The 24,834-nt window shown below is 39.6% G+C and overlaps 2 protein-coding genes across 3 annotated transcripts in view; both read right to left on the bottom strand.

The window, feature by feature from the left end:
- Positions 1-278: 278 nt before the first annotated feature.
- alx1 (ALX homeobox 1) lies at positions 279-10,424 on the bottom strand. Of its 2 annotated transcripts, none has more exons than XM_085283001.1 (5): positions 10,295-10,424; positions 4,903-5,127; positions 4,240-4,544; positions 3,752-3,880; positions 279-1,403 (listed from the first exon to the last, which is right to left on the bottom strand). In XM_085283001.1, exons 2-5 carry the CDS (start codon positions 5,090-5,092, stop codon positions 1,068-1,070), a joined length of 960 nt encoding a protein of 319 aa, XP_085139127.1. In that variant the 5' UTR covers positions 5,093-5,127; positions 10,295-10,424; the 3' UTR covers positions 279-1,067. The 2 variants fall into 2 exon arrangements, with proteins under 2 accessions (XP_085139127.1, XP_085139128.1); XM_085283002.1 differs by lacking the exon at positions 10,295-10,424 and adding an exon at positions 6,699-6,729.
- Positions 7,737-24,834, bottom strand: part of lrriq1 (leucine-rich repeats and IQ motif containing 1) — a 38,612-nt gene continuing 21,514 nt past the window's right edge. Inside the window, exons 18-27 of the mRNA XM_085283000.1 lie at positions 23,920-24,045; positions 23,620-23,709; positions 22,296-22,387; positions 20,855-20,926; positions 20,664-20,752; positions 19,706-19,807; positions 14,174-14,282; positions 13,701-13,761; positions 13,020-13,140; positions 7,737-10,424 (exon numbers count right to left, since the gene is read on the bottom strand). Of these exons, the coding sequence (XP_085139126.1) occupies positions 10,291-10,424; positions 13,020-13,140; positions 13,701-13,761; positions 14,174-14,282; positions 19,706-19,807; positions 20,664-20,752; positions 20,855-20,926; positions 22,296-22,387; positions 23,620-23,709; positions 23,920-24,045 (996 nt within the window). The 3' untranslated portion in view covers positions 7,737-10,290. The remainder of the gene's footprint in view (positions 10,425-13,019; positions 13,141-13,700; positions 13,762-14,173; positions 14,283-19,705; positions 19,808-20,663; positions 20,753-20,854; positions 20,927-22,295; positions 22,388-23,619; positions 23,710-23,919; positions 24,046-24,834) is intronic.

The following is a 24,834-nucleotide window of genomic DNA, read 5'->3' as shown; positions in this document are numbered from 1 at the left end:
TTAATATAGATGTGGGTGTTCTGTGAGATACAGACTAAAGAAACATTTGCAGCACTAATATTAATAATGATGGAAACCATCACCCAGTAAAACTGTTTGACACTCTCATGTTTTTAATATTTCTTAACTTATATTAAAACTCTGCTGCACAAAAGAAGAAATAATAAAAGATCTTGGATGTAAAGGTTCTTCCATGGTTTGTCGACACCTGCCGTACATCTCAGTGTAATCTTTTTTTTAAAAATGCAGCCATACCAGAATCAAGTAAAATCCATTTATTATGATTCCATCAAATAAATTTATAGCACAAACATGATTAAAAAACAACAACACCTGCCTCTTTTGATACAGAACAAAGGCAGAAAACAGAGATTACAGCTTTGCTGCAAAGCACACAGACACGTTAATACGCCAAGTAGGTTTTTCCTCTGCTCTGCTCATCTTCAGTCCTGAGACAGGGAGAAATATGAAAGGTAAAAGAAAGCTATTCACAGTGCTTGGAAATACTGAAGTGGTTTTGGACCCCTCTCTCTGGATCCAAGTGTGCACAAAGTGGTACTAAATCCCACGGTAGCCTTTGGTTTTTGTTATTGTCTCTGTCGAGAGGAAATGGTGATAGGAAAAGAAAAACAACAACGACAAAGCTTATACACATCACAGCTTTCATCTCCACCGATCACAAAGGTTCATTAAATGTCTCTTCTCACCAGAGTGACAATATTTGCTGGGACCATTACCTTGATATGAATGTATTGGTTCCGTTTGATGACAACTTTCAATTAGTTCAAACAGGCTTCAGCCAGAAACACAGCTGATTGTCATACACTTTCATTCCTAGTTCAATTTTATGGTCCGAGCTTGAGTGTATTATTTTTTGAATAAGCACAGAACCATAAGTAGTAGGAGAGTGAACTCGAGTCCACCGAGCAAAGAAAGGCTTGTTAGAGCTTCACTGTGAGTGACATAGAGCTTTTTTTTTCAGAACAGTTCACTTTTTTGTGTAAAAAGTGATAATTGAAAAAGATAATAAATTCCCACACAGTATCCGGGCTTTCTGGGAACCCTGATCACATGGCCCACGAGATGTTGGCTGTGTGCTCCTTGGCCTTCATGCGCAGCACGGCGATGCTGGATGACCGCCTCTCAAACTCAGGTTTGGTGTCAAAAGCTGGGTTACTTGCCGGCGTGAGAAGCGAGTCTGCGCTGAAGAAGTTATTGAGAGACACGTGGCCAAATTGGTTCTGCTGATTTTGGAAGCCCATGTAGCCATGGTCAGCAGCAGTGGCGGCCGAACGAGGGGAGTGGGAGTAAGAAGTGACACAAGGAGGGGAACCTCGGGGCAGCATGCAAGAGGAGACCACAGAGCTGCCAGGAGCTGGGCTCGGCCACAGATTGTTGGTGATCTGTTGGGTGAAGAGGCTGTTAGATACTACAGGGAATGGCTTCAATTCATCCCAGCATACAGTACAAATTAGTTTATATGGATTAATAACTGGGCTTGTAAAGACACTGTACGCTGACCTGTTATCTGTAACTTACCATTTGAAAAAATTTAAGAGAATTGTAAATACAGGGTTACAGACATGATCTTGTAAAGTAAACTATGATGTATCCTGGGTACAATTATTGCCTTTCGAACTGTCTATATGGAACATAAAATACAGAGAATACAGTGTATGTAGTTAACAAGCATCTAGTTTACAGAAGTATTTTTCACTAAAAAATGTTGTTGTTGTTGTTGTTTTTAAAATGTCCTCTGTTATTTATATATATGTTATCTCATGCAACTGGAAAGTTGCAAGTGATTTTAAACTTTTACTGTAGCACTAAAGTTTTCTAACAATTACCTAAAAAAAGAGAGGAGAATAGCAATGAATATTACATAGTTTTGACACTGACAGCGCTATAATACAAAGTTTGAGTGATGCCCAACTGAGCCCAGGTAAGAATAAAAATTCACAGTGAGTGCTTGGGCATCCCACATGTTGTATGCTTGAAAGGTCAACTTCAGAAAATATCCGGACCTGATTATCCAAAGCGTGTAAAAACTACTTACAGGAATCTTAAATGGTTGCATATTAATAATACAATAAATGTAAATGTGGACAAAAATATTTTTATACAAAGCGTGAAAACTTAAAATTATTGTTTAAAGGGTTGTGTTTGTAATGCATCTTTCCATGAAATTTTAAGTGAACATTTTTCAGTGAACTGCTGATATGATTACGTTTGATGGTGATGTGTATGATTATCAGTCGTAGTGACTCCGGAGTAGTTTAAAATGTCCTAAATTCACTCTAAAAGGTCATGTGGCCAAAATTTAGTCAGGGAGTAGTAGGATAACACAAGAGATACACTCATGTGATAAGCTACAGCAAACACTACATGACCGATTTTTAATAAACTTCACCTTACAGAAGGATGACTGTCTAACTTATAAGCTCAGAGTCTACTGACTGCTTGATCACATCCAAACAATTTGATCCTGACACAGTGCGAAATTTCCAATAAACTGAGAGGACAGGCCAATGTAACTAAGGAGCATGCAAATTTCCTCGGTCAAAAAACAGTGACTGAAATATGTCTGCCTCTTCAAAAGACTCTGCAAATTGCACATCAACAGTAACCAAACTGGTAGAGCTCATTTTGCTGAAGCATGGCTTTCTGAAAATCAAATGACAAAATGCCAAATACGTTTTGACTGACTAAGGTTGTTTTGGGAGTCAGATGAACATCCTTAAGTTAAACTAGCATAAGAATCGACTGGTGCCCTTTTGACCACATGCATCATTGTTAAGCATGACTTCAACTTTTGCACAGAAATCAACGACAACCGAAAACCTCGCTGACAGAAAAAAAAAAAAAGAAGAAAGTTCTCTAAAAGCCACAGCAATGCAACTCATGTCCAGTGTGTTTCAGCAGACCGAAACAGCCAGTGCCAACAGGGTTACAAGTAGGTTTGTCCGTTTATTGATAGTAATGGGGATCAGCTGTATGAACAGGCATGGCTCATATCCAGGAGAATCTATCAGAAACATATGTGAGGAAAAAATGTGAGACAGTCCAACAGAATTCTAACCTGGTGTTCGGCCAGGGTATAGCAGAGCTGTGACTCTGCCTTTTACTACATTTTATTATTTTTGCCTCTTGGAATCAAACACGTCAGCTGTTTTGTTTTTGTTTTTCTCAAACTCAGAGTGTAAATGCGAATCTCTCTACAGAGCTGCTGTGTGCATATTTACATCTCTGAAAACCTAAAAGTCTCCACAACACTTGAAGGCCAGATGTCCGTTTTTAATGTAACACCTAACAAAAGGAGAAAAAGACACAAAAAACACTGACATTCTGCATCTCTTCTCTTCTCACCTCCTCTCATCTTGTAACTGACCTTTGTCCAAACAGCAAGACAAATGCTCAGCCAACATGCAATCTGATATAAGCTCATTCATTCAGACATGACGCCTCACAGCGACTCTAATCAGTGTTCAGGCTCCTATCTGAAGATGGGTTTCATAATTAGTGATTTATCGAGCAATCGTGGCCGAAGCACTAATTTAAGTTTGAAGTGACCTACATAACTGAGATGCTTAGAAAGGAGTGAGAGTAAAGAGTTCATATTCTTTATAAAGCACAGTACTGCCTCCAGCCCATGCAGCTGACAAAGAAACTCATTTTCTTTTGACGCTGAGAATAAAGTCCATGAATGCTTAAAATGAATAAAATAAAATAAAATAAAATTCTCAATACTTGCCTGTGTGTAGCTGTCTGTCCTCGGTAGCACGGATAAATCGTAGGCGGCTGCAAAGTGGCTTTTGGCTTGCTGGATTTGCCCGTAGCGCTCTCTTTTCCTCCACTTTGCCCTTCTGTTTTGAAACCACACCTTTTAAGTAAAAGAAAAAAGACAGAAATATAAAATATGTTTACATTTATTAATATTATTTTTCCCAAAGGCTCAGAAAGACAGAAAAGTAGCCAATCTATTTAAAAAAAAAAACAAAAAAAAAACAAAAAACGGGACAACAGAAAATAACAAAGTTGCAACATTCAAACAAAAAATTAAAAGAAACATGAAAATGTATTTCAACTATCAAAACCTTTATGCTTATATATTCACGTATACATAGGCTGTATGGGTTTGGATATTAACGCCCGCTGCCGTACTAGGCTACGCCTTTCAGCGCTTAAAGGCTCCTGTTCTCATTATGTTTAAGCAAAAACGAGTCGGTCCGTAAACTCTACCTGCACTCTAGCCTCTGTTAATTCTGTCCTCATTGCCAGCTGTTCCCTCACATAAACATCTGGATAGTGTGTCTTCTGAAACACTTTCTCCAACTCCTCGAGCTGCGCGCTGGTGAAGGTCGTCCGGTGTCTCCTCTTCTTGCTGCTGGACACGTTACTGTCGCACTTGTCTCCCATGTCATCCAAATCGGTTTTCTCCGAGCCGGTGGTCACCGGAGACGCCCGCAGAGTGCAACAACCGTCCATGGGCCTCCCGAGGTCAGAGTGCAAGGTGTCTTCATCTGTTTTTGGCACACTGTAACTGGCTACAATACAAATAAGTGATAAGTTAACAACAACAGTCTCAATTTGCTAGTCACTGCACCAAAATATGTAACCTACTAGCCTGTATTGGAGATTAAATTAAATTATTTTACATATCAGATAATGTTAAAAAAAAAATAGATTCGATTTAAAAAATTAAAATAAAAATCCAAAAGAAATTGTAATTAATAAGTAGGAGAATAAAACTAAACGTCATTGAAAAGATCGACTTCGGGGAATGTAAGCTTCCCCCCCCCCCCCCCCCCCCCCCCCTCTCTCTCTCTCTCTCTCGCTTAACTCGTTTAACTCGCGCACACATTTGCGGGATAACTTTGACTTTGCAAAAATGAGCGTACTCACGGGTTTGATCCCCGCAGGGAGAGGAGCGGTGCTCGCCGCTCTGCAGCCCGAAGGCCTGCACACATTTTGGGGGAGACTTGGTGAAGTACTGCGCGCTGTCCAGGCTCTCCATGACTTGATCCATGTAGTAATCGCTGGCCTTCATCGCTTGACTTTTCAAGGCAAACTTATCCTCCATGTATTCCATCATCTTCACCGAAAACCGCTCGCTCTAATCAAATGTCACTAAAAAAAAAGAAAAAAGAGAAACTAATCGCTTCGCGCACCGACGAGTAGAGACGACTTGTAAAGCAATAATTCGCCGATGAAGATAATTTGCTCTGTCTTGAAGGCACAACGTCTTTATAGCCCCAAAGAGAACGAGATCCTTAAAGAGCACCCCCTCTCTGAATATGAAAAAGCGCCCTCCTCCCACTCCTCCTACGCCCTGAATCCAAACCAAACAGCAGTTTAAAGTGATTGGAGACCCACAACGAATTCGAGGAAACAATCAAAAGTGACTTTAATTTACAGCATGTTTAGACGTCCAAAATGAGGCAATAATTTTTCTACAGCTAAACCTTTCAGCTGAAAATGGGATTTAATTCGTGTCTTTGGAAATGTTGTAAGAACTCTGCTCGTGATTTATTTATTTGGAGGGATATTTTAACCTGTAGGCAGCAGAAGGAAGTCAACAGTCAGATGTTCTCAAAATGAGGAGATTTCATTGGCGTGAACATATAAATAAGTTTGTTATATTTTGCAGTAAGTCATTTAAGTTCGGAGGATTGATTTATTACCATTTTAAAGAAAAGATCATTTCTGAAACTTCAAACTAGTAAAAACGATATAAAGCAGATTTGACATTTGCGAATCTGTCATGTGACGAAGTAAAATAATCAATCATATTTAATTATTAAAACAGGAAGGTGGAAAATGCGTTCGTCCTTGTCGGGTAAATTGTTATTATTATTATTATTATTATTATTATTTTTAATCTGCTTATTTCAAATCCTTCTGAAAACCCAATGCAAGATTTCTCTTCTTTTTTTCATTTATTTGCACCCAAAAACAGATCTTTATTAACACCGTGGCACATTCCAGACTTTCTCTTTTACGTGATCAAAATATGGATTTTAAGAAGTGGTTTTATTATTATTATTATTATTCTAACACGATAATAATGTAAATGTCATATCTGGTGGCTTTAGAGTAAGTTTTATTTTTAGCTAAACTTTAAATTACATTTCGAGCTGCGCGGAGGATCTTGTGCACTTCATTGCTTTGTAATAAGAATCTAATATTACGGCTGCAAACCTGCATGAAGCTGCTGCTTGATGCTTGCAAAACTAACTGAAAACTTTTTAAAAGCATAAGACGAGAAATTCTTTTCAGTTGGACTAAAAGCCTAAAACTATGCTCTCTAATTAGAGTAGGATGCCACTGTTGTCTGCTGGGTGAAAAGAGGATTTTATGAACTTTAGCAATAAACTTAAAAAGTTCCATTACTGGAATATTGATCATTCCTGTTTTTCTTAATTGAAACATCCGGGAAAGTTTAGTTTCATTAAGCCCTCACACACACACACACACACACACACACACACACACACACACACACACAGGACCCAGCTGCGAGTTTTTCACCAAAAAAAAAAAGAACAGGAAGAGTTGTTCTTCTGTATTTTCTTATTGTAAGAATTATATTACCGCTAACCAAAGCCCATCTTCCACCTCCACATCTCCACCCTGAGCTACACCACCTGCGATGCACACCATGCATAGCTTTGGTTCGCTCGAGGGTCAGTGGCAGTTACCTGGGGCTGCATGGTGCCACAGGAGAAAAAATAAAAATAAATAGGTGTGCTCCTAAGTAGCAGGGGGTGTCTTAGCCTTCCTACGATGACCTTGCACACTGGCTCATGCTGTGGAGAAAATGTTAAAAGTTCACTGTGGTTTGGTGGGCTTTCTGCTGGAAATTCCAGCCACAATAGCTCCTGCATGGTTCTGCAAAAGTGGAGAAGCTGGTCATGAGTTGATCAGTCAGGCTAATTCTATAAGTACTGCTGCCAATGTCATGTGAGCAACCTTGAAAGACCTACAACTTGACTTTAAAAAAAGACAATTCTAAAATATATGATTGAATTGAACTAATTCTCAACCTTTTGAGCCTTAATGTGACTGAACATGATCAAACACACAAAAAAGCTGAAACTGAACAGGCCAAAATCTGCCACTTCAGAAGGCATAAACATGACATCATGATGCCCAAAGCTACCCTTGGGTATAATTCAATTTAACGAAATGTCTTCAAACTTTGGCTGCATGAAACACACACAGAAAAAGACCAAAGTTTATTTTCCCCAAAAGCACAAACTGTGAGCTTATTGATGCCACTCGAGTCTGCAGAACATTTGGCTGAATTTCAGAAAGTGAAAGCAGTGCATCAGCGTCACGAAAGTTTGTTTTCATTTTGTTTGCCATTTGCTTTTCCATAGTCAGGCATTCCTGAGCACTAACAAGCTTCAAGTCTCAGTGATTTCACTAAGTCTTCTGAGTTCATGTTAACATGTTGCACAGGCCCCCTATACGACTGAAACCACTGCAAACCGTCCAGTTAAGTAATCGAATGCTATGGTACAGTACAAGGGTAAAGGAAATGTTAAATACATTGTTTATAATAGTGTATGCTTTTTTATATATCAGGGAAATTATAAATGGGAAATTCGTTCTTCTTCGTCTTGTCATTGTGAAGGGTTTTTTTTGTAGACTATAAATTTCGCATATGATTAATCAATTAATACATTAATAAATTAATATATTTTTCCTAATACTTGAAACATATCTAAAAGGTTTAGGCTTAACAAAAAAATAATCAGTGAACAGCAAAACAGTCTCTATGACCTCTGTGTCATGGGAGATGCTAAAAGACATCAAGTACTTATAAAAGCACAAAACACCACATAAACCATTATTATTGTAGCAAACTGCTGAAACCAGCAGCAAAGGAAAAGGCAGTTTAGGCATTATCAAACCAAATTTAACAAACAAAATCATATCACATCAATTATTATTACAATACAAAAATTGTGTTTCTTATTTACTTCTTCATAAAACACATCTTATATTTCGAGTCATCATAAAAAAACAGACATAAAAAGTGTGTCTAAACGTTCATTTAATGATACATTTGATAATGAAAACATTTCCATTTTCTTTTTTAGAGGGCAGCTTGCACAATATGTTCTTACTCTGACAGAGTTACTAATAAAGTAGAAATAAATAGAATCCAACTCCTCTGTCATTTTTATCAATAAGGGTTTTACATTCTAAAGCATTTTTAAGTAGCGCAATATATCTCTGCAAAATTAAGGTCCCTTTTAAAGAATGTACATACAATTCAAACTCTTTAAGATTTAATATTGACTAAAAAAAAATGTAATCACTTCAGAATATATATTATTTTCTTGCAACACACAAATTTGATGTCAAGGTCACGCCACACCCTTATCCTGCATTACCTCACCACAGCTTTCTTTATTTGCATTAGTTGGACCACCAAAAACCTCCTACACATTTAAAGGCCTGTGTGTTTCTCATGTTTTAACTATTTTAACATCACAGTGAATTATTCTGCAAGTACACCAGTGTTCTTGAGAAATCTTTCCAGATAGCCACTGCTTTCTTTAAATTGAAACCACTGGCCAAAGTTAACATTTCACGTGTCTGTTAATTCATTTTCAAATATTCAGAAATGCATAGGAACCTAAAAGCTACCAGGAATTGGTTATAACTCCACAGCGTACTTCAAAAATGTTCAGCAAAAATGTGCAAAATTTGCAAATTGTAGTGAAAACATGGAAATGTGGTTTTATGGACTTCAATGCATTTAAAGAGAGCACTTGGAGAGATCTGGATGCAGAGTCCCATTGACATGGCAGACGAGGCTGAGAGGGACATTCTTGGTCTTATCTAAATGTGCAGTGGAGCTCTCATTTTACAAGGCAATGGGTTTTGGATCTCTTAGGTTACATATAATTTACCCATAATCCAAACGTAAACAAATGAAATGAAAAGTGGTAGATTACAGCTTAACAACATCCCTTCAGAATAGGAAGCTGCAGAAAACAGCTCTAATGGCAAATCTGAACTTGTGTCAAGTAATACTAGTGACAAGACATAGGCACAGATAGGCCACGCACACCTGTCTGTAAAGCAAAGCATCAGATTTGACTTATGCAGTACTGGTATGATCACAGTCTACAAAAAAGCAACTAGAAGAATCAGTCTCCCCGCTGCAGGAGAACAGTGCTCTCCAGTTTCACAACAGCCCCCAAGTGGGCAGGACCACCACATCTCTGGCATGCGCCACTCTCCAAGACAAAAATCCCCATCAGATCGTGTACAGTCAAAACACAGCCTCAAGCCATGCTTAAGTGAAAGACAGAAGGAAAATAAACAGGCCGACATGCATTTCCTTCCAGGGAGCCACTCTGCAACTCTGACTATTTGTTTTGACATTCATTAACTTATCATTTTCAGCAAGGAACCTTCAAGCCTGATGTTCACTGCCTTCAGTAGGGCTTGTGTTTGTGGACGGACGCCTTGGCTCTCCAAATTCAAATACACAGAAAAGGCCATTACGATCCACAGCAGAAGATAAAGAAAACAGTGTTGCAAATCTAACACCAACGTTTATGCTGAGAACATAAATGCAGTCATTTCACGTGCACTTTTGGTTAGCAAGTGTTAAACGCAAATACAGGGCAGTCAAACTAAAATTCTGCACTTTCATAAAGTCTGCTCTGAGAAAGCAACAGAAAATTGGAAAAGGGTAAGACTGATCTCATAGCTACAATCTGTATTTAAAATCTGCATGGAGGCAAAATGACAGCATCCTAAGAAACAGGCATTAAAAGTCCTGGTTCTTATTTCCTGCCATCATTTGCATATGAAGCATGTCATCCACTCAACATTTGTGACTTTGTTCCATGTGTTTTGGTGCTAGTTGGATGCAGTGAGGTTTGGGCAATGATACTTGAGAACACAGCATTTGATACTTGAATGAACATAATAGAACCGCCTGCAGATATTTGGGCTGGTCTGAGTCCTGTTGGCCTTAATTAATTTACAGAAAAGGGAGTCTTGAGTTTTCATCTGCTTTTCCATCTTAGTGCAGGCAATAAAACAGCATTAAAAATCAAGCTGACCGGCAAAGGAAAATCACATCGAATTTTAATAGCTAAAAATTTTCTAAAGTATCCACGTGAGCTCTTCCAACGCATATTTTAATAATCTTTTGACGCGAAATGCATCGAAGTACATATAAGAAAGCTGCAACTGCATCTATTAGAGGCTGCAGAGCAAGGGCAGGAAAAGTGGTGACCTCTGGAAGGAGGCTTTGTGTTTTTACTTGCGCACTCTGTCCCTTTTCTTGCCTCCTCCCCAGCCACCGCTCAGCTGAACCGGGTTGTCACGGAAGGAGATACGCTCCTTTTTTGACGGGGCAGACGTGACTCGCGCGGGAGATGGGACTTCTTTTCCTGGAGACAAAATGGAAGAAGACGGCATCAGTATTTAACATTCAAAACAAGCAGAGTGAATTTACTTTGCTGACTCATACTATATGTGTTTTTAAACAACAGTTGACACCGAGAACTCATTTTGTACTTCTGTGTCTGCTCACATATTTTATAGAATTTATTAACATGGGTTATTATTAATTTCATAACATAGTTTTCTAGAGGGAAGGCTATCTTTGCAACACACAACGTCATGTTAGTTTGCCAGGGTCACATTATAGAAATTGTTAAGTACTTAAAAATGCATGGCATAAAAGTAAATATAAAAGCTTTAACTAATGATGCAGTGTTAAGTAGGTTAAAATATGAGGATTTGTAATATGTACTTAATATACATGTTTTGAAAATTGAGCGTCAATTTTGTGTGACTCAAAATACTCGAGATGGTGCTGCATTAAATCTCACACTAAAGACTTAAGTGTGAGCAGGCGGGTTGTTCGGTGCCTCTCGGGAGCAGTGTGTGTGCTGTATCACAGGCCGTTCCACTTTCACCTGGGGATCAGTACAAAGCTTTTCAAACATACAGAACAAAGGCAGCGCTTCTACAGGGTATGATGCATTCCACGTGTAGAGCGCAAACCCACAGTCAGCACGGCTGCCTCACACAGGGAGTCCAACAGCATGAAGCGCTCTTTAGGTGGGAGGGCTGGGATGCATCGCACGTTCTATGCTAGCCCCAAATATCCGCACAGCTGGCAAACTGTATAGAATAACCATCCGCTCACAAGTCACACATAATCACACATCTCTAAGTTTTGATTTTGTTCAAGTCTGTTGGGCTAACACTGCGATTTTCCTTTCCTCGTGGTCTCTCTTAATACACAGTGTTTTGGTGTTTATTTCCAGGTCAGCTTTGGTGGCTCAGTATATTAAGGAACTTTGTGCAGTAATGCGTTTGAAATCAGAAGCATTACTGCACTAAAAGTCCAGTGTAATAAACACTGAACTTTTGCTGCATGTTTTCCTAATAGCACTGCTAGTTGTGCATTCTGTTATTAACAGTACAGAGTTTTATTTTTGTTTAAACTGCTCATTTTAACAAACCACTGTGACCAAACAAATTGTTTTCAGTCATCTTACTCCTATTAGGGTTGCAAGAGGAGCTTAACTTAAGTAGTTTCCTCTGCACACGTAATGAAAATATTGTGTGAGCCGAGAAATGCATTTTATGGTACTGTCCCGGCAAGAGGTGAGTATCGCATTGCAACAGGTTATAGACTATTTATGTAGTCTTTACTGCTATACCAAACTAAGTGAACCCTCTAACTTTAAACCCCCACCTTGATGATGTATGCCCCTTTACAGGCGAAGGCGATTGTCAGTCACACTTTTTTGCAGGATCACGTAGGCTCAGTATGAAGATTTACATCAAAGAAGCTGCGTTCCCTGATTTTACTCCCTAAGGAATTTCCAAGCCATGACTTTTTGATGACCACTGGGACCATTAGATAGTCTTTCCAAGTTTATAAAATATCTAATTGGCTTTTCAAGAAATATTCTTTCCTTACACATACATCCATATTTCAATTTGTCCTTCACAATTTTGATAATGGATGTTTTGATCAGTGCGGACAAAGAGGCTTTCTTTCTCCCGGCCACACTCCCCGTAGAGTCTGCCTGCCTAACAGGGAAATGCTCGTTCCTGCTGCTGCACCTCGTGGATATCATTTTGAAATCATCATCGGAATCCAATTTGGCTTCGTTAACATGGACAGGGCTCTCCTTCACTCAGATTCCTGGGCTTGTTTAATGTGGTCATCTGCTTGTCAGCCTGTCAGTAGCATCTTTGTCACTCAAACTCCTGAGCCCCACTACTCCTGACAGAAGGGCCAGTCATTCTTCACTGAAAGGACTGATTTTTTTTCTCTCCCTCGCTGCCTGTTTCCTGTCAGAGGAAAATTTCACGACACTCTGTCCCCAGCCCGACCTTGTGGCTCCCCTCCCCTCCCGCAGCAGACGACCAGCGGACTCGGTCTAGGCTGAATAAGCAGCGGTCTTTATCCCTGGCTCTGCGCACTCAGATCTGTGTGGCCCAGTAGTCATAGGTGCAACTATGCAAACCTAAAGAGATCACATGTAATAAACACACAGTTATGTGCACCCCTGCCAAAAGATTTTGAAGAGTTTGAATTTGAGCCTGTGCTTTTCTCTCTGTGACTGCTAACAGGAGAATATAGAGATATATGTGACAGTGAGCTCATATGTTTATTGGTCCTTTTCTTAATTGTTATTTTTAAGTCAGAACTTGGTTTCAAGTTAAGGGCAACTTTCTAGAATTGTAATAATTAACACATTTGCATAAAAATACATTTTGCATACATAATGAGTTTTAAATATATATACATCTCTAAATTTGCCATAAATTATATGTGTTAAAAATTATATGTGTTAAAAAAAAAAAAAAAAACTAAGGGAAACACTTCTGTAAGGAGAGTTGGGTTTTTTACTTCACATACATACAGATATTTTTTACACTCTGCTGAAAGACCAGTTCATTATTCCCAGTATCACTGTGATGTTGTGGAGAAAAGCAGTTTACAAGTTTACAAGACTCACTTGCATGACTGGAGGAGGTTCTACGGGTATAACTGTTCACTTTGCAACCCTGGCCAACCAAATTGCTGTTCGTCCACAGTCCACTGGTGTGATTTAGACAATCTGCATATGCTGGGTTAGCCTGCATGCACCACACACAGAAACAGACACACACACACACACACACAAATGAGGCCCAAAATGAAACATCTCACGCAAGTAGTCGAACATTCTGAAAATCAACAACCCAGCAGCTCTGCAGTCAGAGGATATATCTAAGAAACTGGAGGAAAGGGGCGGCCCCTCTTGCCAGTAAACATAAGTCACACTGCTCCATAATGGCACGAGGAGACCTGTGGTTTGTGACTTCAAAGACTTCACAACCATCAGCATCGTTCTCAGGTCTAAACAAACTGCTCCAATGTGACACTGGGATTTCAACAAGTGAAATTAAGAAATCGCGCCCACTTGATCCAATTGAAAGTGTCACTACAGAGCTAAACCTCAGACTCCCCCCGCCCCTTCCTCTTCCTTTAAATCAAAGTTGATGAGACAGACTCCAAGGAAGAGGACCTACGGTGTGGGATGTGACTCTGACTGGTAAATGTAAATACTACATAGCTTTACATGCATGCAACTGCGCCACAAAAAAGATTCAAATCAAGGGGGGGAAACAGCATGGCTGGGGGGACCGATACTCACTACGAGCTGCACTCTGCCTCCGTTCAGAATGGATGAGTTTATGTCCGGTAAGAAATGATCACTGAGGACAAAACACAAAATGCTTAGATGATTAGTGTTCTGCATGCTTCACACCAATTCAGTGATTAACTCTCTATTGCAGGCTCCATTTCCAAGCAAAAAACTCATATTAAATTTTAAAAAAAGAAACAAATTATATGGATTATGTCTGTTTTTTTTAAATAGGGCAGGGATAGCACAGGCCTACACACTGACTTGTTTCTGTCATCTCCCTGATTCAGCAGAATCAGAATACTTTATTGATCCCTGGGGGAAATTATTTAATAAGTTAATCAATTAAGTTAATATGTCATTCTCAGTGCACTGGAATATTTTATTTTAGAATGATACAGCGCAGGTCTTAAGGTGAATCGATACAGATAGATGCATAAACACCACCTTCATCACCTTATGATCTACATTAAATAGCTCACCTGTCTGAATGCCCATGAGTGGCCTGGGTATGGAGCCACTGCTGAGTTTGATCTTGTTTAACTTGCTCTGTCCTCTCTGCCTGCTGATGGCCCGTCTTAGCCCCACCAGCTGCACTCAACAGAAGAAATGAAATAAAGGGTCACAGGCTGTTCTTTTTTCAGTTTGTTGGTTAGGTAACATTTTTGACAACAGTGGCAATAAAGAAATAACTGCCTCATCACCGTGTGCTGTGGAGAAGATAGCATGAGTCTAAATGAAAGGACAAGGCTTGTGTTAACAGATGCTTACAAATGTTCAAGCTGAACAAATAAACAACTGCAGGGCCTGTTCTGTGGCAAAGTTTGACACGTTTTACTGCCATTACAGCGTGCCAGCTTTCCCTCAACGGGACAGATTAGTGGTCAAAGTCATGTTAGGGCAGAAGGTGGTGTAATAATTCATGTAGCACTGCTGAAAGTTGCAACAGGAAAGGCCTCATTTTGTTCCAACAATGGCAGTGACTTGTTTTGTTTTTTTGTAAAATTGAATCCAAGCAATGTTTCAAAAGTTTGTGAAAGTGAAAAATCCAAGAGGCCGGTGATTTACGGGTTATGCTGAAATCCCATAATAAGGTCGTAATTCAAAATAAACATTTAGGTTGTACTGACAGTAATGCTGCCTTAGATGGGTGTAAACTGATAATTTATTTTGACAGGCCAGTGCTGGAACTAATGACGCATTTATTTAAGCCATTCACTTGCTTTTGCTGAGCTGTAAAAAGAAGAAAAGAGCTTTACAGTTTTCATGGGTTAATTGAGAAGCCACACTAAAAACGTCAAGTGATAGATGCCTCCCCTGGGCCAGCAAAGGGCAGGATATGGCTACTTGCACTTCCCGAAGTTGAGAGAGAAAGAGGGAGAGATGGTGCATGAGAAGTCCAGATATCAGTTTTCAAACACCAGCCTGCTCGCGTAGAGTAAATACAGTGATTACAAAGGGTAGGTAAACACATGCACAGAAATCTGTACACACTGATGCAAGATAAGAACCACGAAAAAAAATCATTTAGTTTGATGTACTTGAGCAGCATGGAGAGATTTCTTCTCTCCATTTCCCCCTCAGAACCCCCTACTAGAGCTTCCTCCTGACCTCCTTCAACCTCCTCAATCCCCCTTGAGTACTCCTCCAGGACATCATGAGGGGGGCCTGTAAAAGTCATGCCTGTTAAGGGGGGCTTTTAACCACATTAGGGGATCTCGTCAATATCAGAGCGCCGGGGAGGAGGAGTAGCATTCAGGTTTTGGCCTGCAGCAAAGCAGAGATGAAGGAGAGATGATGTTGTCACTAAGTAGTCTCCTCTCCTCGAACCTCACTAAAGGAACAAAAAACACTGAGTCCTGCAAAGAGTCAGTACCAGTACCAATAACAAGTAGAAAAAAAAACAAAAAACTCCTAAACAAATGATAGTGACCTTAAAGGACAGTTGTGTCAAGAGTAAAACTGTGCACGTGCACAAATATAGCAAGTTTAACAACCAAGTCACTTTATAACAGACATATTTTAAAGTCAGAGGATTCTTGATTTGTCCTTCAGGCATAAACCATAGATAAAAGATGCCCATAGTTTGTGGATGACTTGGCAATCTTGGTTTTTTGAAGCCAACTAAAGACACTGTAGTGATTTATCAATCAAGCGGGAGGCCCACACTGAAGAATACGTTGCATTATATTCCTTTTATAAAAATGGACATCAAGTTGTACTCAGTCAGACTCAAACTAGCATTTGAGACCATATACTCATTAAGAAACCCTTCACTGAGGTCATGAATCAAGTAAGTAGTAGATTTTTTAGAAATCTTTTATCGATTTTTTATAAATTCTGGAGCAGCCAGAAGAGTCCCTCTCCTTTTGGCAATGAGAAAAAAAAATGCATGTTTAAAGCCGTTTTAGGTCGAAAACCTGAATCTTCATCTTTTCTACACATGCTGTGTCACAAAACAAATCTAAATGTAAAAGTGTGAGATGGAATAACAGTGCACATCTGTGGATTAGAACATCTATCCACCAGAGATGTAAAGCTTTTCTAACCCCTAAAACTTGGTTTCATGCATTAGGCGACTTGACTCTAAATGATTCTACAAACATGTCACTGAAGTTAATCTGAATCACAATAAGGTCTGTAAAATGAAGTTGTCTCTTGCAAACATATTGGCTGGTTTTGGTCTGCTAAAACATGAAAATAAAGACCACCGTAGGATGGAGCAATTCATACACGCTAATCATCTTTTGATCTAAAAGCATTCTAAGATCCATTTGTTAACTTTGTAAAAACACTGGAACACTGACAGGAAAATGTTTGTGACGATACTTGAAGAGAACCAGTTCAAATTGCATATTATCCAAACACATTAGAAATTAAAAATGTAAATGTTTAGTTCCCACATTTTCAGGCACTGCTCCTGAAAGGACTTCTAACTTGACAGATTAATGTGTTTCTCGATTACTGGAGACTTGTAAGGGACCTTCTGTAAGTAACATGAATTTAAATTAATAAGACGGCTAAAGTGCATACGTTTTCTGTTTTGTGCAGATGGCTAATGTTGGAAAATGTAGGAAAAAAATGAAAAAGAAATATAGAAAAGTATTTTATAATCCTTTTTTTTAGGCATTTGCTAAGTGAAATGTGTGACATTTTAGCAACTCGGTGGTTTTAGTTAGATGTCTGACTCTGTGAATGACTGATGGCCCAATGCACATTGGCTCAGCTCGTTTCTGAAGTGTGCCAATGCGCCTCAGTCATGTAGTATGAGGAGAGAGGCTCCACTGCACGAGATAAATAGAAGCTTAGAGATTACGGGGCTGAAATTGGATGCATATGAATGGTGGGGAACAGCCTAAGCTATTTTGACTGATCAATGATAAACAAAATGATTGTGTTTCAGTTTGACTTTGTTGATGACATCAAGTGTGAAATCAAGTTAAATGCTCAGGAGGTAGGGGAACCAGGCTGAAACAAAAATATATATCATTGTGTCCCTGAGACACGAGGACGGATGTTTGGTGGGGTTGGATCTCAGTTTGGATGGAAGAGGATGATTAGAACTCTGTGTGTATATGTATGGATATGTATGTGTGTGTGTGTGTGTGTGTGTGTGTGTGTGTGTGTGTGTATCTGTGCGTGCATCTGGAGGGGTTGAGTGGTAATTAAGAGTAGAAATTAGGAGAATTCCTTAGAGGCACACCACACTGTCAACATCTGCAGCACCCCAGACACATGCAAAAGATGCAAATAATAAGGAAAAGGTATATTTATATTCTCTTTTAAACTTTTAGAAGAAAATTTGTTGTGGCTCTGCACTATTCTCTCCCTCTCTGTCTCCGTGTCTGGGTATGTAAACTGATACCCATTTCAAGTGGGTTACTCATGTCCAGCACATCCACACAAAGAGCCCGGATAAAATAAACACGCAGCGTCAGATATCTTGGAAAGAATCTGTCATGGGTTTGAGGCTAATCACCTCCAGAAGGAGCTTGACTCGAGGCCTGAAACGTTAGCCCCTGTCGGGGAGCGCTGGCTGGGCCAGTCTGGGGCTGGGCTGGCCAGGCCCCGGGCACTGGTGATGAATCCGGAGGAGGGGGTGTCTTACACAGGTCAGGACCAGGGGGGCGAGGATGTAGTCAAACCTGGACCCTTTTACAGAGACCCAGCTTCACAGCACCACAAGTTAATAACTGACACAGCACCTCACTCGCCAGCCTTATAGCAATGCTGTAAAAAGACAGTAGGAATCGTTTCCCCTAGACTGAAGCTGGATAGAGTTACACATTTCTGTCAGATCAGAAAACTGACTGAGGATACAGAATATAAACCGGAAAGAAAGAGAATGCCCTAACCAGAGATCCTTCCATTACTTTATCAGTTGTATTAGCTCAAAAGCATCAGTCCCGTTTGATAAACTGTCAATAAGAGGGTGGGGAGGAGCGATGAAGCTATGGGAAAAAACAGAGCTGGAAATATTGTTGTAATTTAATATGTTATCGGGATACAGCTATTCCTCGATTGCCAGTTAGCTGACAGTTTATCCACAGCAGTATTATGCTCACACATAATTCCAGTGTCAGCAATCACAATGTTGGAAAGTTGACATAATACACCTGCAATTCAAATAAACAATAGATAACATAATGATGCTGTCACGCAGCTGAGATAGCTCCAGCTCCCCCCATGACCCTGAGCTGGATAAGAGGAAGAAAATGGATGGATGATGCTGTCATAGTCAAGCTCCATTTTTCATGCATTTTATAAATTGTCAATGGAAAATAATTATTGGAAAAGAATGTTGTGCCACCTACTCCAAAAGGGAACATTTGTTAGTCCGTCACTGTCCTGATGAAAATGCCTTGTAATGCTGGCAAAACAGTGTCTGCTGACAGAAGAACTTCAGAATTAATGAAAATAAGAGAACTCATTCACATATAAATCGCCACATTTTTACGCTAAAAAGATCATGGTTGTTCTATTTTTTAAGACTGCAACATAAAATGACAGGCAAATCTGCTCTTCGTCTTCACAGCTAATTCTTTAGTATGTTAGTCTTATAACTGATCGCTTCACTTTCTGCTGGCAAATGCTGCTGTTCCAGCATCCCTCTGACTGCTGGATGACCGTGAGACTATTACTCCATGGATGTGAGGCCTTGACCCTGGTACGTGGTGGTGGGGTCCAAAAGAAAGACGGAGACAGTCCCTCATGATAAAAACAGACTCCCCCCCCCCCCCAACTCTCCCTTATGCTCTCCCTCCAGCGCTTCCCTTCCTTTTAAGTCTGTCTGTGTGTGTCACAATGCCAAATCCTCTCTGCACCTCAGGGCAGGGCACCAGGCCACAGCAGAATATGGATGAAGGTGGAGGGAGGCTTTTGACTTTTCTCAACCAATCACACTATCCCACATATAATCAATCCATAGCCTTTTTTTGACACTGTATTTCCATAACACTGAAAACTCTTTGGAAAAAAGTTGTGCCATACAGTCCTGTGAAAAGTACACCCTGACCGTCATGACAGTACAATTAGAAAAAGGTTGGAAAAATATGGCTTTGAGGGGTTGCCAAAAGAAAGCTTCTTCTCTTTTAAAAGAATGTGGACATTTGAGCCATCCAGAAGACATCTTTCACCTTTAGACTGATGAGACCAAAGCGGAGATGTTGGGTCATAAAGCGCAGTGGCCCAACAGGCAAAAACCAAACACAACATATCAGCACAAAAACCTCTCACCAACTGTTAAGCACGGCGGTGGACGGGTGGTGATTTGGGCTTGTTTTGTAGTTGCAGGACCTTTGAAAATTGCAATCACTGAGTTGATCATGAGTGACTTTATATCACAGTATTTTAGAGACAAATGTGAGGCCATCTACCCCTTCTGCTTTGCAATAGTCCAGTCTAAGACCAGACCAGACTTAAATAGTTTAAATTTAAATTAAAAATTCTTAAAAATAATCCAAGCATTTGAAATACTACTGGGTTAGAAAATATGCATAGATCTCTTTTCTTACCTTTTGCATAATTTCTGTTGTATCGTGCTGTTGTGTTTTGTGCCTCCGCTGGACCAAGCTGGTAATTACAATTTCTGAACAAGTCAAGTCGGACGGAGGGATCTAACACAGCAAGAAAGAGAAGGTCAAAGCAGGACACACCAGGCTTTAAACCAGAAGCAGAAAACCAGGATCAAACAGTCAGAAAATATTAGTGCATATGTAATACAGCGCTGTGGTTCAGCTGAGGCAGATGCCATTAGGAGTTAAAGCCGACAAAGACCTGTGTGTCGATGGAGCAAGATGACAAGAGCACCACTAATGCAATCATGCATTTGAAAGTCTGATCAAAGACCAACCTCCCATTACATGACCATGACATGATACCCATGGCAGAACTACTGTTTCTTGGAACAGAGCAGAGGTGAGGTCACCTTTCACTACAGTTACACTAAACCACTACAATGAAATGGAATGAAAGTCGCCACAAGACGACTTGTCATGAGCTTTCTTGGCAATAGTTATTTCCTTTGCAGGCTCGTAAATAAGTCCAATGAGAGGTGACAGCCCTGGCTTCTGCTGTCTGTTATGGCTCATTAACATACATGCGGCGGAAAGGTTCACTGCTACTAAAGCACGGCTGAAGAATGAGAATGAAGAGAGATCTTTCTCCTTTTTAGACAACAGATTTATGTCTTAACAGGAGTTATCTCCATTTTGTGAACTATATAAAGACAGAAACATCAGCTGAGGTGTAGAAGGATTAATGAATGAAGGAAGCATTGCATATGAGGTGACTGAAGAAGGAAACCACAACAGTGTTTAATCTCCAATCACAGCATTCAAATTCTATGGGGAATTTTCTAAAAACATACAAAAATAGTTTTTTTAAACCTGAACTACTGCATAAAAAGCACACATGCAAACACAAAGGGTCCAAATCTCAAATTTCCACCTATCCCACTTTAAACACACTAACCCCTTTGCTTCTTTTGCAGTTGTCTCTTTGACTTCATCTTCCGAGCTCTCCTCAGCAGCAGAAGTGCTGTGTGGCTGTCAGTAAAGCCCCTGCAGATGGCAAGGAAAGAAAAGACAAATAGAAAGTGCCGTTCTGCCATTTACTAACAACACACAGTTGCAGCAAGCAGTGAGGAGGAGATGATGATTTACCATTCTTCTAGAATCTTTTCTGATCTTTCAGAGAGACCACTAAGCGCTGAGGTGGAAGTAGGAGATGTGTTTCTGGAATCATAAAGAAATTATTGTCCTTAAAAACATAACTTGAGATGCAGAAATTCACAACAGGACTACACATATTTAAATCTTTCGGGATTGAATTATGGCTGATCTTTAAGTCAAGGTTGTCCTGTATTTTTTCCTGCATGGCTGCTAATATTATTATGCTCAGTGGACGTGCAATAAAGATGTGCAAAATGGAAACCCATTTCATTTAAGGAAAAAGGGAGCTAAACTGGGCGAGTAGGGCTAGTGGTGATTGAAGATTGTGTTTGTGTGTCCAAACACAATCTTTATTGGGGCCAAAAACACATTTTCAGTGCACTCTGATGGTGGCATGCTCCACAGCTGTGGTCTTTAGTAGCAACTGTTCTCTCAGATGCCTTGGGATCTTACAGTAAAAACATGCATTAAACATTTGATTGTTTAAAAGTCTCAGTCCTCTAAAAGTTCATTTAAAAAAGGAAAAGCACACTCCTGCTCCAGCTCTTGAACTGAAGCTTGATCAAACTCTTAAACTGAAAACTGTTGTCTGGTCTGTAGCAAAAGATGCACCTGTCATCCACATAACTGTAACCAACATAACAAGCATGCTGGAAGTGGAGCAGTGCTGCCTTGTTTTCCTTTCCATTTCATTTTTTTCCTCAATGGAAGCCATTGAATTTTATGATTTGTATGCCACCAAGTAAAAAAGTAAACAAAAACAAATATTACCACTTTATAGATTACCAGTGACATCAGCTGAACATCATAGAGAGGAGAACTGAACAGTCATTCAGTGAACCTGCTTATTTGAGTGTTTTGCTAGCTGAATATGTGGATACATTTTGTGGATCACAACCATAACAAAAATATAAATGTGATTTAGTGTGTGTGTCATCCTCCTTTATATCCAGAAAGTGAAATTTCAACATCTGTATCATCATTTTTTCTATGCTATACTAAAATCTTATGACATTAAAATCTTGCATTATTAGGGCCAGTTTGATTATTGTTCCTTGCATTTTTAATATCAGATTTATATTTTGCTATCCATGAAACACTTAAACACATACTTCAGGTTGTCTGTATTTTGTTCCAAGAGCAAACGCCATATCATGAGCTTCATATGTGAAAAAGTAAACCCAGTTAAAATCTCTAACTTCTAAGATACATCCGACTCTTTAATGTGCTTAGCAAAGATTGTATTTTTCTACTTGGAGTTGCATTAACGAAAAATATTAATGTCACAAATCAACACTGTTTGCTATATGTCCTATTATGAAAATTATTTATCTTCTTTTTCCCTATATAACTTTGTACAATAATTATGAAAATCTATATAAAGCTTAAAATAAACAGCTTTTTCAAATGCTGTGGCTGTGGGTTGTTGTACCTGTTAGAACCGTCCACATGTTCCCCAGCCATCCAGGCGTGCTTTGGTAGGGGGAGTATGTCCTGGGAGGGATCAAGACAGGGCCCAGGAGGCTGAAATACATATATCAATTAATGACAGGCCTAAGTTACTTTTCTTTTTTTTTTGTTACCTTGAAATGTTACCAAAACACACTTGTTGTAGTTTTCCTAATGAATTACCAGAATACACATAAAACATCTGGGATACCAGTGTGTGTTTTTATTTCTGTTATTCTGCATCACAGACATTAAATCGGAGCGGCTTTGCTTTTTCAGTTTCTAAATGTTTCATTATTATACTGTTCATCAAACTCAAAGCTGGTTGGAGATAAAACCACGCTGAACAAAGGCAGGATTTTAGCTTTAGACTGTGACACTTGGAGTTTATGCAAAATTGATTTGGTTGCAGTTTTTTAAAAAATTGAATGTGTTTTTCAGGCTGGAAAAACTAATGTAGCTTTCTCCTGTATTTATGAACTTGAGCACACTCAAAAATCCTAGGAAAAAAATAGACATAGATTACTAGTGGAAAACTTCAACTGACATCTGTGTACTTAAAGGACCTGTAACAAAGGTAAAATTGTGCATGCTTTCATTATAGTTACAAAAATCTGAGCAGTCTGTTGTGGCATACTAATTAATTTTTCATGGAATAACACTACAGTTATCTGTAACTCTTGGGGGAAGTGATTACATTCTACACTATTATATCCAGTGACACTTAACTCAGGGGCCTATTTTTGTTGTAGGTATGTGGCTGACCGAGTGAACGGTTCACAATCATGGAATTCTCATATTTAAGTCAAAGTAACAGCTTAATTACTCTCCAGATTCTATTTTCTCTTGGTTAAAGTGCTAAATTGTTCATCCCCTGCCTTTGATCTGTGCCTCAGTGTCAACATATTGAGGCTGACCACGCTAGCAGCTGCACCACATCAGCTTGCTTAAACTGGCTACCATGATGTACAGCGCTGAGCACGCTCCAAAGAAAAGATCCAACAAGAGGTAAATGAAGAAAAAAAACAGGACGACAGTCCAGCCAGCATGAAAAATGACATCTGCTGGTGCTGTGCAACTTTCAGCCCTCCAGGAAATAATCCTGTTTTTCCAAGTGAATAAATTTAGAGATCAATAAGGGAGGGTGAGACAATTCCTGGAGGGGAGGTAGACAAGCAAGAAAATAACTCCAACACTGACATAACACAAGATGGTAAATCCCAAAATTCACAATTTGCATAGCAGGTTTCAAAGTATTAGAGAATATCATGTCAGGACTACCAGGTTTTAAGAATATCAAACTTTACCTTCGTAGATAATTGCTGCTCTGACACAAGTTGGTGTCTGGTAGACGAGTCCTGAGAAAGCATCAGTGTGCAGTGTTCCTCCAAAGCTGCCTTTATGAAAATGAAAAATACTTGAATTTCTGGACGGCAATGACAAACAAACCACAAATAAAGTGTCTTTGGAGTGAAGTATACAGTACTATATTTATGTGTTACATTTATGTGTTAGCCTCTGTGCAGGTTTTTTGGTCTGATGGGGTGCGAGATGGGGAACAACTGCCGAATCGTGAAAGTGAAGAACATACAGGCTTGTGCAGATACCTCATCAAAGACAAATTCATCTATGTCCACCTCCTCAAAGGTGTCATCCTCTCCAACACTGGGGCATGTCACAGCAGCAAGAGCAGATGTGAGCCTCCTCCTCAGAGAGTAGCCCCTCCAGAATGCCTGGAGGTACCCAGAAAAAGAAATGGTAGTTGCTCAATGAATCATGGAGCAAACGTAAATATTGCATGTTATCCCATTAGGAAGATAAAACATGTTAACCCCTCTTTTAATTGCTGAGTGTTCTGCTGTCTGAACTCTGTGTGACTCCAGGCTGCTCTGAGACAAATAGAGCTCCAGTGCGCCTCTAAATCCTGCAATTCCCAATGGGCAGAGGGGGGGGGGGGCACACTTCACTTCAAGTTGAGCCGCACAGGAATTTTAGAACTCTTACTACCGCACGTCTTTGGAATCTGATTAATCACTCTATACCCCCCTGACATGCACAAAACACACACTTACACAGTGCTGTAGTGCACGGTACACGGCAACTCCCAGCCTCTACCTAGCCCTCAAGGAGTCATCAAACACTTTGTGTGTTGAAAAGGGATTTGAGAGGGGTGATGAGTAGCATGTTTTTCAGAAGAGCAGCTTACACCTCTGTGCAGAGGATTAGCCGAATAAGCCTCAAGAACGTATGAGGCCTGAAGTTCAGTTTTTAAGGATGAAAATTGGCATTTTCAGATATCCACAAAGAGGAAGTGACTTCAGGCACACTTTCTACATGCAGAAGTAAGATCCTTAATTACACAATAAAAGGTTAATGTGAGCAGTTTCTTCTCAACGCATAATCTTAAGCTATGACAAACTCTGATGGGGTTTTTTCCTACTCTTTTTTATCAAATTTTTATAAACTCACTAATTAATGAACCCAAAATAGAACAAATCAACTATTTGCTATCTGTGATATTC

The sequence above is a fragment of the Mchenga conophoros genome, linkage group LG7, assembly GCF_057382185.1.
Source record: "Mchenga conophoros isolate Kocher_MC1m ecotype Shallow Benthic linkage group LG7, M_conophoros_male_GT1.1, whole genome shotgun sequence".
Classification (NCBI taxonomy): domain Eukaryota; kingdom Metazoa; phylum Chordata; class Actinopteri; order Cichliformes; family Cichlidae; genus Mchenga; species Mchenga conophoros.
This window is presented reverse-complemented; position numbering and strand designations above follow the sequence as displayed.